The 16,572-nt window shown below is 43.8% G+C and overlaps 1 protein-coding gene across 5 annotated transcripts; it reads left to right on the top strand.

Annotated features, from left to right (window-relative positions):
* Nucleotides 1–411: 411 nt before the first annotated feature.
* PTHLH (parathyroid hormone like hormone) lies at nt 412–13,157 on the top strand. Of its 5 annotated transcripts, none has more exons than XM_026790896.2 (4): nt 412–750; nt 3,065–3,188; nt 8,806–9,228; nt 12,692–13,157. In XM_026790896.2, the coding sequence occupies exons 2-4, from the start codon at nt 3,088–3,090 to the stop codon at nt 12,699–12,701; spliced, it is 534 nt and encodes a 177-aa protein (XP_026646697.1). In that variant the 5' UTR covers nt 412–750; nt 3,065–3,087; the 3' UTR covers nt 12,702–13,157. The 5 variants fall into 5 exon arrangements, with proteins under 5 accessions (XP_026646697.1, XP_074395109.1, XP_074395110.1 ...); XM_074539008.1 differs by lacking the exon at nt 412–750 and adding an exon at nt 1,715–1,901; XM_074539009.1 differs by lacking the exon at nt 412–750 and adding an exon at nt 1,911–2,040.
* The last annotated feature ends 3,415 nt before the right edge of the window (nt 13,158–16,572 follow it).

Here is a 16,572-nt window from a genome sequence, read left to right as displayed (position 1 = left end):
GGAAGGTTTGAACCCCAGCTGAGGGGGCTTTTCTGCCCATCCTGCCCACGGAGGGGGGCTCGGGATTGCGGTGAGGCTTGGGACCAGGATTTTGCGCACGGGAACCTGAGTTTGCTCCTTTGTGTACGTGGCAGGTGACAAGGCGCTGCTGCACCCTCGGGGAGCAAGGGGGGCATGGGGTGATAATGACTCTCTTAAAATCCTTTGGCATTGCTCAGCCCCTGCCGGATTAGCACAGCCATAGTTGGGTTGTGTTAATTTTTTTCTCTCTTCCCTCTTCCTTTTTTTTTTTTTTTTTTTTTTTTCTCCCAAGCCCACTGAGGCAGAGAAGAGGCAAACTCAGCCATAGGAAGGTGGTTAGTGATGTCACAAGTTTGGTCTTTTCAATAAAAGCAATAGCAATGGAGAAGGGTCTCCCTCGCTATATATATTAGGGGAAGCTTCTGTTCTTCATAATAAAAAGAGCAGCAAGGGAGAAAAGCACCTGCTTTTAGCACCCTTTATTTAGCCCTAATCTATTACAGGCAGAATCAAAGATCTGTAGGCTGGATTTTTGAAAAAAATTGCCTTTATTTTTTAAAAATTTTTATTCATTTAACTTCTTTTTTCCTTCTTTTTCTTTTTTTTTTCCCTTCATTTTTCTCCTTTTTAAGCATAGAACATAGTTTTGGAAGCGATTGCTGAGAAGAGCAACCACTGTTGGCCAGAGTGATCTCTGAGAGGCACAGACAGCTGTAACTCAAGGAAAAGGTGAAGTGATAAATTGAGAAGATACTTCAGGATTCTGAGTTTATAGAGGCTATTTACTTTTCCTGAGTCTGTAAAGGATGATGTGTGTTGGTTGTTGTGTTTTTTTTTTTTAAGAGATCATTTCTGGGGAGAGGAAATTCTAAAAATATTTGATGGAAATTTTACTTTTAACATGAGAAATACACCTTATGAGTTTGTGGGGGTTGTTTTCTGGGGATGTCACAATTATTTTTAACTAGTCGAAAGGGCAGTGTAAATCAAAGACGCCTATTAGCTATAAGTTTTAATTTATAGCCTACCAGGCGTTGAGGGAATTTATTTCCCGCATAAACGATTTAATGTTTTCAGCATGATTTCTATTTCAGCCTTTATGCTGTTTTATTTGCCTGTGCGGTGTGGAATCTGTGCTTTTAAACCGCGTCAGCTTAACTTCAAATAACCTGCAGGTAGAAAAACGCTTTGCTTTGCGCCTCAACCCTCCCGGAGCGCCTGCTTTGACTCGGGGGCAGGATGAGAAGGAGCCGGCACGCCTCAGTGTGTTTTGTTGCGGCTGGTGAGGGTGTTGGGAAAGCATTCCCTGTAAATCAGGCTGTCAGCGGCTCCGCGGGCTCCGGGAGCATCCCGGGATGCTGCGGGCACGGAGCGGAGCTGCCAGGTGTGCGGGGAGCTGGGCGAGCAGGGCTTTCCCCCGGGATGGGGCTGGGGGCGAGGGCAGCGCTGCCCTGGCTCTGTCCCCGTGTCCCCCTGGAGCAGCCGGGGCAGCGCCAACAGGCCGGAGAGGCGTCACCTTCGGCTTTCACAGCGGTGCTGTCCCGGCATGGAAAAGTTTGGTGCCTCCAAAATTTGTGTTGGTGCCCGCCGTGTTTCGGGGATAACCGGGTTTAATCGGGTCTGCCCGGGGTTAACCGGGGCTCCGGTCCCCGCACAGCCCCGCGCCCTGGCCAGGCTGAGAAGGAGGGCGAAGTGGAAGGCGAAAAAAAGGGAGAGGAGGAGAAAACTTTCCACTGGTTTACTTTTTTGGCCAGGAGCGCCTGTGTTCATAGAGCGCGAGTCCTCCCCCCAGCCCTGCCCCTGCGCTCCCCCCCTCGCCGCACAATTAGCATCATTAGGAGCCGACCCTCCGGCTAATAGGGGAGCGGCGAGCAGCCACGGTAGGTGCAAGGAGAGGCGGCGGCAGTCCCGGGCAGCGCTCGGGGGCTTGAGCTAAAAAGCGCTCCCAGCGATGGGAGGAATCCCCGCGGCAGGGGAGACGCTGGCCCGGGGGTAAACACAGAAAGGGAGAGCTGGAAGGTGAGCGGGAGAGGAGTGCGGCTGCAGGAGGTGCGGAGAGCTTGCTCGGAGTGCTCGGGGTCCGCTCAGTGCATGTGCTGCCGGGTGTTTCCCTTTCTTCGCTCCTCTTTGGAGCAGCGCTGACTCCCAGTCTCCGTTTTGGCTGCGGCTGTCCCGCCCGGGCTCTCGCTCTCTCCGCACATGTTCCTAGGGCGCCATCTCTTTGCAAAAGCCTCCGTCCTGCCGCAGGTCTCCCAGAGGCTGCTCCGGAGCGTGTGAACATCGCGGGCTGCAGCCCAGTCCAACCTGCCGAGCCAAGCGTGATTCCCTGCCCCTTCCCAGCCCGACCTTCCCGGCCCCGGAGCCTCCCGGGGCTGCCGCTCCTCCCAGACCGCTCCGGCTCTCCAGACCTCTGCTTGCCTCTGTCCTTGTCACCGCTTGTCTCTCTCCTTGTCACCGCTTGTCTCTCTCCTTGTTGAGGACCAAAACTTTTCTGGCAGCTGGAGACGTGAACCTGACCCTTTTTTTTTATTTTTGCAGAGGTATTACTGAAAGATGTGGGGATGCGTTCCCTCTCAGCCTGTGTGTGTGTTTTGTGTGTCCGCGCGTGTTTACAGGGAAGCGAGCAGCTGAGCTGACTTTTGGGAATCTTTCCTTATCTGCAAAGAGGGCTTCTGCTGTAGCATAAAGCCCTGAGACGGTGGCTTAGCGGACTAGAACTAAGCAGGGCTCAGGGAACTCACTAAACCCCGCTCTACCCCTGCTCAGATGAGAGCTGGATGCTTTTTGAACTAACACCGAGAGAGATCTTGCCTGCGGGCAGCGAGAGACAGAGAGAGGGAGGGAGGAAGGGAAAGAGGGAGGGAGGGAGAGGCAGACAGCAAGGAAGGGAGAGAGACAGAGCGAAGTTTGGAAGGAGTGAGCCGAGAGCTCAGAAAGTTTGTTTTTCCTTCAGAGCCTCGGAGCTGGTAGAGCCGGAGCGGAGACTCCTTGAGGACGGCGCTGGCGCATCTGTCCCTGGGGACTGACCTCTCTTTCCTTGCAGGTTTTTGAGCCCCCGAGGATACAATGTTCGCTAAACTCTTCCAGCAGTGGAGTTTCGCTGTGTTCCTGCTGAGTTATTCCGTGCCCTCCTACGGGAGATCAGTCGAGGGGATTAGCCGCAGACTGTGAGTTTCTCTTCTTCTATTCTTCTTCGCCTTTTTCTTCTAAAGAAAGAAGACGGGGGCCGTGGGGATGGAGGGAAGGAGGGATGGAGGGAAGGAGGGATGGAGGGAAGAAGGGATGGAGGGAAGAAGGGATGGAGGGATGGAGGGAGGGAAGGAGGGATGGAGAGAAGGAGGGAAGGAGGGAGCCCGGGAGGCTCCGCAGCGCTGCCGACTCTGTGCGGGGCTGGCCCGGGTTACCTGCCCGAGTTACCTGCCCCAGGTGCTCACCTGAGAGCCAGGAGAAGGCATTGGGGCAGGGAAAAGGCGCTTTGCGCTGTCTGACCTTAGAAAGCTCCAGGGAAGGTGATGTGAAAGCTCAGGGGCTTCTCTTCCCACACACCGGGGTGATTGTTGTGCAGCTGCCTGGGACCCTGGCAGGAAGCATCCCGGTTTATCCAAATGCTGTGTGTGCGTTACACTGATTTAGAGACGCTTCTCGGGCTCTGGCGTGGAGCCAATATTGATAGGGGTAGGGGAAACACGCAGAAGTGAGGGCCATCATGACACTGAAGTACTGAACAATTTCTTTGGACTTCTGCCACTTGAGGGGGAAAAAATTCCAAAGGGAGTCCAGTATCTTACTTATAGGCAGAGGCATATTTTTTGATAAATGATAGTGTAACTTAAGACAGTCTGTTCAGGAAATGACCTTTTTGCTTCTTCCAAAATAATCAGCCTGGTTTATAGTAATAGCCGTACACAAAGTGCAGGAGAGGGCTCTGTGCTGATGCAGGAGCAGCTCTCTCACACATCCAACTCCCTGGCTTTCTCTGGACTTGCATCAGATTTTCTAAGGAAGAAACACCTCAGCCACACTGGGGAGGGCTGTATTGTTATTCAGTTCCAAAGGAAGCCAAGCTGGAGAAAGAGGGCTGGAAAATCCGATCACAACTTACAGGGAAACATGACACAGCAAACAATTTCAGATGGGTTTCCTTGTAAATGTTTTATTGCATACATAAAGAAAAGATCTCCAAATAGCATTTCCTCTGCCAGTTAAGCAACACACATAATAATAATAATGATAATTAAAAAAAACCCCAAACACCCAAAAGAAAAAAAAAAAAAATTACCCCAGGTGAAGTGACTACAGACACACCTAAAGTTTGGCACCAGGCAGAGAGCTATTACAAATCTCCTACAGCAAATTGTGTAGAACATGTTATTGCTGATAATGTTACAGTGTATTATTCTCAGTCCATTAACTTTTAACTGCTTTGTACTCCTGAAAGCTGTTCTTGGGCTGTTTCTTTCTTTTGGGACCATATTGTATAGAGAAATCAAACTTCAGTTTCAAAAATAAATAAAAAAAAGAAAATAGTTGAAATGCAGTTAGATGCTGTTATTTTCTTGGCTAGGAAACTGAACTGGATCTGAGCCAAAATTCGTGGTGAAAAAAAAAAAAAAAGAAAAAGATTTGCAGAGAAATACTCTAAAAAGATTTGTAGAGAAATACTCTTTCTCTTTTTGAAGTCAGCGCAGTTCTAACACTTGTTTTTAAAGGTCAGGATTCCCAACTTCCCCATTCTGTCCTGACAGGGGGGAAGAAAAGTGTAAGCTAACCAGTGAAAAGGCATTTCTCAGCCCCCTCTTTGCTCTGGCATGTAAAACACACACAAGAAACCAGTCAGCTGTCAGTTAGTGGCATTCGTGTAGTTTTGTTTGTGGGCACAGCACAAACACAGACACCACACTCAAACATGTGTCCTGTTTTAATATCACCACAAACCATTCCTAGAGTTAATGGTTAATAACTCATTTAGGCTTCGAGATTTTTTTTCTCTCAGTCAAAAACTTCAGCCAGTAGTGGATGAAAATACTGAAGCACATTATTATAGACATGCAAAAATAATCAAAATTACATAGGCCTGGTTCTACAGACTTTGCTGAAGCAAATATCTCATGGCAAGCAACAGCAAATTTTCCCAAGAAAAGATTTCCAGACATGTTATTTGTTATAGGAGTGCTTTAGCTGCTAAAGAACTTCTGAGAAACCAGTAATGTCTCAAAATGAAATTACATATTTTTATCATCATGTCCAGACATCGCAGCATCGTGTCCCTAAATCTGTTCAAAATATTTTTCTGGAGCCTGAGATAGGTTGAGCAGATTTCCCTCCCTTTGGAGCCAGTGGCAAGGGCACTCACAGTCTTGCAAAATACAGAGAGCTGACTGAATCCTCCTCAGTTATTTTGTTGAATTTAGGATCAGACCCAACATGAACAGTCAAGGATAATAACAGCTAAATAAGAGCAGTCCTCTGAGATAGAAAGTGGTAGTTTGAAGAATGTTGCCTTTTAGAAATGCTAGATATCTCAAGGAAAAAAAAGGAATGTGCCTGAAAAGAGCAGTTTATCTGGAAGTACGTGAAGTCAGGATAGTCACAAGTCATGGATTTCTGCTGCTCTCCCCATGAGGAGACACTCAGCCTCATGTGTACACAGTGTACTTGCATCCAGTAATTAGTTTGGATGCTCTGGTCAAGTACAAACCATCAACATCCCTCCCTCAAAAGTGTCTGCCACATGTAAGCTTAGCATTTACTGCTCTTGGTTTGGGTACAGGATCCTTCTCCTTGGAGGAGAGGTGTGTTTTACAGAAGGATGGAAGGGACCTCTAGTGGGTCATCTTAACCCTAACAGCCTGATGTTTTTTTTCCATATTGTGGCCAATATGTGAATGCAATCATTGCAGCCTCCATTGCCTTCCTGCTCTGAGTGTGTGGGTGAGATATTGTTGATATCTCCATTATGAAGCACTCCTTACATCAGTCCTCTTGGACAAGCCTTTCTCCATGGCTTACAAACACAGGAGTTATTCAAACAACTGAGGCAGAAAGAGGCAGGAGGTCACAGAGATATGTATCTACCACATCTTTGTTTCAAGGAGGTCTTTTTGGTCTTGAGTATACAAAGGAAGCTGGTAGGCAAAATGTAATCCTTAAGTCTGGCTGAGTAATAGAAGTCATGTGAAATGTAACACTACATAATGTTATACAATCATCTGGAATAGCAGAATGTTATTTGGGGCCAGACTTGATGCTAAATATCATACAGACATTTAAAGAGAAACCTTCCCTCTTTGGCACACCAGTGCCTCACACGTCAATCCCTGCATTATTTTGGAAATGCATACTCACTCAAGATGTAGATCTTGTAATGCTCTCTGACTGCCTTGTGTGTACTGGAACCAAATGTTTAGCTTTCAGCTCTGTAAAATGGAATAGGCTTTCAATCAAGAGGACTTTAATAACAGGCTTTGGAGAGTCGAGATTTTGTCACAGTGGGGAAGTTGACCAAATACACATTAGAGGATTAAGGCAGCTTTGGGTTGTCTGTGATAGAAGGAATTATGCTTAGTAGTTCACAAGAGGCAGTAGGAAAGCTTTGCTCATCACACGAGACACTGGTTTACACTCCCTAAAGCACAGGGATTTCATACACTTTCTATGAACTAGGACAGGGAAAGCAGAAATGCATTTCCCATGCAAATTTGCTGAGAAAACAGACTCCTGAAGCTCAGAATGTAACCTGAGTCACACTGGACAGCCTGACAGGCAGCACAGAGGTAGTCAGGGTGAACACAGGGTGCTGGGCTTGCCACTCAGGCTGACCCTAATGAGAAGGGTGTTGGAGATGGCTCTTGTTCAAAAAACTTCTTCTGAGGCAGATCACAAGCTTGTGCTAATGGTCACAGCTGCACGGAAGGGAAAGACAATATAGGATCAGCTGAATGCATTATCACATTGCATTTTTGCTTAGGGACATTTAGAAGAGGGGCATAAAATATTTGTCCTAAAGGCTGAAGTCATCCAAAACTGATTTTGGGACACTTAAAACACAGACAATATTTGATGGCATGTGCACTCACAAGCCTCTGTATGTGCAGAGCTGATTTTGAGCAGGATTTTGACAGTCATCTTCCAGTCTCATTGTGGAATGGGGGAAAGCTGCTGTTTGAATTTTGCACTGAGCAATAGAGATGTAGTATCACTTCAATCCATCACTTGAACCCAATACTCAGAAAGTAAATTATATAATACTCTACAAGACAGAAATTGAAGGGGATGCTCTTAGAACAGAGCTGCTTGAAATTGCCAACTTCCCATAACTCTACTGTTAATCAAGTCATAAACCTGACGAGTTTGGCTGAGGGGACTGAGAAAGAGAACCTGCAGAACACTCCCAAATATTTTGCATTTTCAAATCTGGAAATGTAGCAGGAAAAAGAGGGATGGGATGGAAGGAATATTCACTCTCAGTGATGTGTCTTCTTCCAGTTCACCTGCATGCAGACACCACTTCTTACCCAGCTAACTGACCAAATGATTGTAGGACAAGCAAGGCAGTGAATGGAATTTCTTTGGCCAGTGAGAATCCAGTCACATGCCATATCCTGATGCAAGAGGAGAGATTCCATGGCCAAACTCTGCATGCTGGAGTAGAGCAATTGGAAGGATGAACTGTATTATTGTATTCATGGGAACGTAGCTAAAATCCCAGCTTGTGCTCTGTCTGTGGTTCGCAGCACAGCTGTGCATCTATTCCACTTCAAGAAAAAGGCATGTATTTTCTCATATTTTCTCTGGTTATTTATTATCCAGGTGTCATTTGTAGCTTCTTTCCTCAGATGTTTAATACATTCCTTGCCAGTACAACATCTCTAAAAGACAGATAGCTACTCAGCTCCCAGTTCCTTGAAAACAAGGCAGAGCTCAGTGTAGCAAAAGGTCAGGATGAACTCTGGAGAAACCACTCTAAAAAAACAAGGATGCTCTTGAAGAAGATCCAGTGAAGAGGGTTAGCATAAAATTCAAACAGCACAGCAGACAAGAAATTTGGCCCCAAAAATTCACACTTCAAGCAATACTAGGAGGGCATCTAAAACAATAATTAGACACAAGTGAGCAAGCAGTAAATCCACAGGAGTGGCTGAGGCTCTTCTCTGCTGATGCTCAGGCTGCCTCCTTGCATAGCTCATTATGGACTGAAGTGCCTGTGCTCTAGGCACCCAAATTCAAATATTTTTCCCTTACACTCTTGCATTTGCACTTATTAAAATGTAGGAGTAAAATGCACTTTTATGTGCTTGTTTATGTTTTTGAAGTACATGACTGAGCAGAAGAGAATCACCAGAATGATGCTGTATAAACACTGCTTCCTGCTCCAGCACAAGTGCTGGGTTTCCCCTCTCTTGCTGCATTATCTGACCCTTTAGTTTTCCTATCTCTGAGCAGGAGAGATAGGAACTGCCTTCCTGCTTTTACTGCCCCAAGTGTGATATATTAAGAGTCATGATGCTTTCCTAGAACAGGGCAGTGACTAATCCAGCTCCGGTGGTGTGTGATCGGTCAGCTGAGAATTATTACCCGCTTAGGTCTTTCTCTTCTCTGCTGACAGCAGCTACTCTGAGGATGAAGCAGGACTTGCTCCAGCAGTCTGGCTTCACTGGATGTCGCCAAGCCTGGTACATGATCACTGTGGCCACCACAGCCAGAGAAGAGAGGACCTTTGCCAAACACTGGGCAATAACCAAACCCTAAACATTTTTTCCCCTCTCCTCTCTTTTCTCCCTTTAGCAAACGGGCTGTATCAGAGCACCAGCTACTGCATGACAAGGGCAAGTCAATCCAAGACTTAAGAAGAAGAATATTCCTCCAAAATCTAATCGAAGGTGTCAACACTGCAGAGATCCGGGCAACGTCGGAGGTGTCACCGAACCCCAAACCTGCCACCAACACCAAGAACTACCCTGTCCGCTTTGGCAGTGAGGATGAGGGCAGATATCTCACTCAGGAGACAAACAAATCACAGACCTACAAGGAGCAGCCCCTGAAGGCGTCAGGGAAGAAAAAGAAAGCAAAGCCTGGAAAACGTAAGGAGCAGGACAAGAAAAAGAGGCGAACCCGCTCAGCTTGGCTAAATCCTGGCTCGTACAGCGACGTCGTGACTGAGAGCCCACTCTTGGACATCTCTGTTACTACACACAATCAAACTTTAAGGTAATTCTGCTGTATTCTTTTGGGGAGCATGCCATGTGTTTAACTGAAGTTGTTATCCCTTGGTGGGAGAGGCTGAGGCCAAGGCCTTGCTCAAACTGGGAGTAAAAGCAGATTTTTGTGCTCGTGACTTGGCAGTGGCTTTTCAAGCACAGTCTCTGCAGGTAAGTGCCTCTCCCACCTTGCACTGGGGACAGAGCCTTTCTTTCCTATGAGACACAATTCACATAAACAACTTATTGCCAGAATCTGTTCCTGAAGCTGAGTAGCAAGTGAAGGTAATTCTGTAAAAAGGAAGCATATCACAGTCACTAAATTTTCCCTTCCTGCTTTAACTGTAGCATATCTCACATCGTATCTTGGTCCCACACTTGGGCCTCAGCAGATTGAAAGATTTGACTTTTATTTAAGGCTTTGCATCTATAAAATGGCGAAGTTTTCTCTCCTTCCTCTCAACACCTCCCCTTTTTGGCAATTTTCCTACCCTTGCTTTACAGTTTTTCATTTCACAGTTTAGCCTTAGGGGAGAACATGGAAAAATTTTCTCTCAGTAATATCTGCAAACAACGCAGACCGGCCTTTCACCATAAAATTTTCCCTGCCATTAGGATTTTCTAATTCAGCTCCATCCTTTTGCCAGCTTGTGAAGCAATTACATTGCTGCTTAAAAATGTGTGGCATTGCTCTTGGAGAGGGACATGCTTCCCTCATGCATGACAGCAAAGGGTTTTTAGGGCAGTGGCCTGGAGACATCAGCCTGGATGTCCCAAGTGAATCATCCCCTTGCAGTCATCTCAGCTTGAGTGGAAATCTGCACACTTGCAGACAAAGCCAAGGATTCCACTCTTCATTCCTCCTCAAATGTTTGCATTTCACAGCAAAACCCCATCCTTTTCTCTCCTCCTGCCCTTCACCTTGGCAGAACAGAGACATCTGAGCAGTGCCACTTGCTTGCAGCAAATCCCTTGGAAAGAGACACCAGCTGTGGGATTTACTGAAAATCCATCCTGGGTTTAGCTTTACAGGCCACAGTTTGCAATGTGTGCTCCATCACCTCAGTTCCTGCTGGCATCTACAGGAGCTGCCAACACCTGGGGCTGGGCACTCAGACCATGGGCCAGGATATCCCAGAACATGGGCCAGGGTATCCCAGACCATAAACCAGAATATCCCAGACCATAAACCAGGATATCCCAGACCATAAACCAGGGTATCCCTGACCATAAACCAGGATGTCTCAGACATAAACCAGGACATTCCTGACCATAAACCAGGATATCCCAGACCACAGACCAGTTGGCATGGCTGTAGCAGGTAGGAGGGAATTAAGGGACACTGATTTGTCTCAGCATCTTAGGAAAGGCAATCTTAAGGATCCCACTCAGGAGGTTTCAACTGATATCAAGGGACTGTGTTGGTCAGTAAACAGCACCTGTCTTGAGCACAAAGAAATCTAGAATGTAGAAAAAAACATCCTAGGGAATTTCAGCAGTTCATTTTCTTGCTGTGGTGTCTTTGATGTCCATCTAATGGGATAGAAAAGAGCTGCAGGTACAACCCTGCTGATTTTCTCAGTTCAGCCTTTCTGTTTGAAGAGTGTCTGGGTGGCTGAAGGCTCTCAGCTTTACTGTGGAGCCCAACATCCAAATGTAGCATTTCTCACAGATTCCTAAAAATGACCTGCATTTTAGATAATTAATTGGAGGTTATTAAACAAGGAGAATCCGTTAAAAAAGGAAATGGGAATTCCTTCTCCACAAGTACAGAGAACATGTTGGTTCAGCCCTAACAAACTTCTAGTACCTGAGTTTTTAGTAATCTCAGTAGGCTGGCAGAAGATATAAACTTTGAGCATGATTTTCACTGTATCTCTGTGCTTCTTTTCTGCTGGATTAAATCTTCATGCTAATTCTCTCTGATCAGTCTCAAAAACAAAATTTTGGGTTTAGTTCCAAAAAAATGGGCAACAATAATATAAACTCTACATCTCTTGACTTACTACAAGGAGTATCTCATGGAAGAAGCCAAACTTGCTAAACCTAAGTCCAAATCACAGAATGCAGCTTGCAAATTATCATTAGTACAGAGCCCACTGTCAAGATGTGACTTAGCTTAAACTTTAAAACCAAGCCTAAAATCCAGGCTAAAATGAAAATGTCACCCTCTTTGAAGTAGACTTGAGTAGTGCAGACACACACACATACACAGCCATGTTGTATGAATTATGTGCCATTGTTACACCTCTTGGAGTATATCCTGAAATGGACCCTAATATTGTTGCTAGCTGATTATCAAGGAGCTTCATGCTAGCATTTCCATTCCAGGCACTTTAAAAGTTATTTCTCATGGACATTCCAGCTATATTTCCATTTAAGTTAAATTAAGGTGCTCTTCATTTCCAAGAAAACCTTTTGAATGAGTAAACTCCCAAATGACAGATGTACTTTCCCTTTTAATGTGCATGCTAAGAAAACCTTTTAAACTCTCCAGGAGCTGAGTTTTGTTGTGCCTCACACCCCCACGGGCTGTTACCCTCAGCTCTGGTGATCAGTCCTGCAGCAGAGGGAATCCCCACTCCATCCTGTATGTCCACATTCCACCCTCGGGTGTTTCCCAGGGAACCCCTAAAAAACACATGTGCTGCTCACAGGGACAGGAGGGGAAAAAGCACCTCAACCCTTCAGCATTTCCTGCAGCACCTCGTGTTGGAGTACAAGGAATCCACTGAAAGCTGTGCTTTGTTCTCATGGGGAGAGAGCTCACAGCAGCCTGCAGCATCCCCTGGCAAGCTCCCAGCTGATTGCTGGATGCAGCAGGAGCTGCAGGGTGACAGCATGGCATGGTTGCTTTCTCTCTAGGACCAAGCTGTCTGGCTCCCAGAGAGAACAGTTCAGGATTAGAGGGTTATTATTCAGGATTATTTTCACTCAGTCAGGCACAGGAGGAGATGCTATCAAGGGTGTGTTCGCTCTGAGCCCTGAGCTTTGCAGACACACACCACAGCCTAAGGGGTGGTCTATTAGTGGGAAAAAGGGGCCAAATAAGCTCCATGGCACTGTTTTAATCAGAACATGGCATCACACCCCAGCAGAATTGACAAGGAGTACTGTATTTTTTTTTTCAGCACTTGACATTTTTATCATAGGGTGATACAATTATTCTGCCTGTAGCACTCAGGAATCTTTTGCATGAGGCTCTAAATAAAAAAAAGCCCCTTTCCATTCCTCTGAAGGTGACAAACTGTGGGTCATCACACTCCTAGAGGGGTTGCATTGAGAAAAACATAACAGAGATCTTGAATAAATGTGTAAAACTGTGACATGGTCAAACCACCACTGGCAGATAGTTACTAGCAGGGCACACCTGTTACAGTCTGTGGCACTCTTGATATTGATTCTATGTCCACACATTTGAAGTGAAAATTAATTAATTTTTTTGTTTTTCCTGTCCCTTCTTGTCTTTGCAGGAGGCGCTGACATTTTCAGCAAGAGATATTTGGAAGACACATTGCAGTATTCTGTAATAGTGAACATATGGGAAGTATTAAAATATTTATTACCTGTAAATATTGTAAATGCTCAGAATAAAACCTTTTCCCCCCCATTGCTCTCTGAAACTGCACATTTGGTTATTGTGAATTTTCCTTTTTTATTTTTTTTTGGCTAAGGCTAAGACAATTATTATTGTCCCATTTACCATAATTTATTTTGTTGACTGGTGTATTTATTTTGTGAACGTATCTTGGTGCTGCTGACTTTCTATATTTTTTGTAACATAATGCACTTTAGATATACATATTGAGTACATTGATAACTGACATAAAATGTTCCTGTTTTGTGGTTGATTTCAATGAATGCCTACATACAATTGTCCAAACTGATTTTCGTTTGTGCATGTATAATAGCAGTATTTTAAAATTTGTAAAGAATGTCTAATAAAATATAATCTAATTAAACCATGACTCAGAAGGAAAAATGTGCTTTTTGGGGAATTTCAAGAGCAGGAACAATTCTTTTATATTTGCTACATCTGAAAATTGTTTTATATGTAATATTGTTTACATTGGTCTAAACTCCGACATTTTCACATTAGCTTTCACTTAAAGATCACTCAGAACATGTTTTTGTTCCAGTGCTCTATTTCAAGTTAGTTTGGTTGCTGAACAACCTGGGGGTGGAAAAAAGTCCCAGAGCAGGGAAACAGATTCCAAAGCTGCCCAGGCCCAGAATCCCAAATTTGGCTCTCCGTGGATGAGACCAGCTAAGAGAGAGACCCCCTTAAGACTTCATATCCACTGGCTGAAGGAAACACAAGAAAAAGTCATGGTCTATCCCTTTTTCTTGCTTTTATCACTTTCCTGTTCAAATCGCAGCAGCTGCTGTGGGGGCAACCTGAGTAAAGAGAATTGTTTGACAGAGATATCTGAACCTTGCAGAGTCCAACTGAATTTTCTCTGTCCCGCTCCTTCAGCACCAGCAGCACCAGAAAAAATGCAAGCATGGAAAAATAAATTACAAATCCTGGGAATTTTGAGATAGTTCTTGTAATTGTTGCTCTGTCCTGTAGTTGCCAAACTTTTCTTTTTTCTTCTTCTTTCCTTTTTTTTTTAAGTGCCATCTTTTTCCATTGCCAAAGTACAGCCATCATGTAATATAAACCAGATGTATTTCTGCTCCCTACCCAATCTTGCAGAAAAACTACCTCCAAGAAAATACTAAAAGCAGGAAAACTTGAGAAAAAAATGACCCATCCTTCCCAATCTACTTCTCTGAAGTGTGAAATTCAACGCTTCATTATGTCCAGTTAATTACAGCAGCCACAGAGCACGTGCACGCTGTTTCCTTTTCAGATGAAAAATATTATACATGATGAAGCACAGCACTAAGGAAAAAAGGCAGGGTTTCTGCACATTTTTGACTTGGCCTCCTTGCACATCCTGCCTATTTATAGCATCCAGCTAATGCTTGGATTTATACAACTGAAGTTAACTGCGACATGTTCAGAAGACAATTTTGTATCTCAGGATTACCAGCGTATCCCAGCTGGAACTAAAACTGAAATCTCTGGTGGTCAGAGGCAATTTATCTTCATCAGAAAGGATGAGCCTTGGCAGACAGGGGCCCAAAGAGCAAAAACCAAACCAAAAACCCAAGTGCTTAACCTTGGCTCCACAGAAGTGGCCTCCTCATAAGAGGAAAACTGACTTTGAAGTGTCTCTGCTCTGCCCTGTGTCCTTCCAATGTCCATTAAGGACTTCTAATTTTTTTCCTGGTTTCCTAGAGGTAAAATCTGCAATTTTGGAGAGTTTAAGCAAAAGTCCTGTTTTTCTGAAAGATATTTACACAGGCCTTATAAAATCTGTGTGTGGAGCCTGTGCATCACAGACTCTGGTTTGAGAGCTGATGCTGCAGACTCCACCAAGATGAGTGCAATAGTTTTTTCAGCTCTCAGCTTCGCAGGAAAATAAATCCTGAAGATCCTCATTTCTGAGACAAACCAGAGCAGCTTTGTCTTTCTTGTGGTGGGGGGTAAAATCTCCCAGATATTTCAGTTTCTCCCAGATATTTCAGTTTCAGTTAAACCCTAAAGGTTTAACGAGTCCCAAAGATCCCTGCAAGGGTCAGGACCTAAGAGTCAGGGCTTATCCTGCTATTTTTTAATGTCCATGACACCAAACGATGAAGGAGAAAAGAAATAATGCTCAAACTTCAATATTTCATGTTTCACTGAATGACCTCTAGGAACAGGTAATTCAGTAAAACGTGAAATATCTGTACAGCATCTCCACCAGCTTCATTCTGCTCCCTGCCCCTCTCCCAGCAGGAAAAGCAGCCAGAACAGAGTGGGGCAGTTCCTCCTCTCTTTGTTCCATACCACCACATCCCAGAGCCTTTTCCCAAGCTCCTGGTTGAGCAGAAGGTGTGCGGAAAATCCTAACTACTTTTTCTTTTTTTTTTTTTTTTTTTTTTTTCTTTTTTCTTTTTTTTTTTCTTTTTTCTTTTTTTCTTTTTTTTCCTTTTCTTTTCTTTTTCTTTTCTTTCTCTTTTCTTTTTCTTTTCTTTTTCTTTTCTTTTTTTTTTTTTTTGTTAATACAACCCCTACAATTACTTAGTGGAAAATTATTTTGTGTTTAATATTTTAGCAAAAAATACATTACAAATGAGAATTTGTGAAAAGATTTTAAAAAATCTTATTTTTCTATGTAATCGTGTTCATTACAGATTTATATGCACAAAATTTGTTGTAAAAGGGCTAAAGGAAACCTAAAGATTTTCCATGATCAAAAATGAAAAATATCAGCAGTGTCTAAATACCTAGTCCATTGGGAATACTCTTAGGAAAATGAATAAAAGGAAATTAAGTAGAAGAAAAAAGTGTATCAATGATTGACTTTTTATCTGGATATTGTTTAAAGGAATGAAACATAAATTACTTTGCCTTCATCATTTCTGAGCATGAGCCTGCTCAGATGGCAGGGCCTGCACTCCTGGAGGGTGGTGGGATGTGCACAGAGAGTCCTCTCGTGCACAGGAGCTGAACCATAAGGAAGGCTTTTGCTGATAAAGGAGGTTCCACTAAATTAGTGTGATTTTTCAGAGGTTTACAGCATGCCCAGATGTTCCTCAAGGTGATAAAAGAGCATTCACTGTGTAGAGGATGCCCTTCCAAATTTCCACTTTTTCCTCTGTGAGCTACAGAGGTGCTGGGCCTTTTCAGAAGAAATTCCAAAAGATTTTTTACCGTGGGTAAAAAACACAATTGGTTTTCCTTAGTTTACATTTAAACACAGAAATTTGGCTGAAATCTCCTGAGAGGCATTTTCCAAGGTTTCAGCTAGAGAGTCAGAATTACAACGAAATACGAGTCAGAATGATGAAAGAATTTGTAATTTGAATTGCAGATTTCAGAATCACAAAATTCTGGATTACAGAATCACAAAAATTCAAATACAAGTCAGAATCGCAAAGGAATTTGTCATTTGAATTGCAGATTTCAGAATTACAAATTTCGGAATTACGGAATTACGAAAATTCAAATACGAGTCAGAATTACAAAGAAATTTGTCATTTGAATTACAGATTTCAGAATTACAAAATTATGAATTTTGGAATGATAAAAATTCAAATACGAGTCAAAATAAGGAAGAAACTTGCAATTTGTAATTTAAAATCCGTAAAGAAAAGAAATTTGAAATTTGAAATTTTTAATTTGAAAGTTGAAATTTGAAATTTGTAAAGAAAAGAAAAGTGTAATTTGAAATTTGTGAAGAGTGAGGCCAGAGCGCCCCACCAGAGGTTGGTGGCCTCACTCAGGTGTGCCCTGAGCTGCAGTCCTGCCTCCCAGACC

The sequence above is a fragment of the Zonotrichia albicollis genome, chromosome 4, assembly GCF_047830755.1.
Source record: "Zonotrichia albicollis isolate bZonAlb1 chromosome 4, bZonAlb1.hap1, whole genome shotgun sequence".
In the NCBI taxonomy this organism is placed as follows: Eukaryota; Metazoa; Chordata; class Aves; order Passeriformes; family Passerellidae; genus Zonotrichia; species Zonotrichia albicollis.
Note: the sequence above shows the minus strand (reverse complement) of the source record. Positions and strands in the feature narration are given on the sequence as shown.

What these genes read in the sequence shown, in the direction of transcription:
- PTHLH (XM_026790896.2), top strand. Translation starts at nt 3,088, where the DNA reads ATGTTCGCTAAACTCTTCCAGCAGTGGAGTTTCGCTGTGTTCCTGCTG. An exon ending in GAGGGGATTAGCCGCAGACT is followed by an intron (nt 3,189 to 8,805) that starts GTGAGTTTCTCT and finishes TTCTCCCTTTAG; the next exon opens with CAAACGGGCTGTATCAGAGC.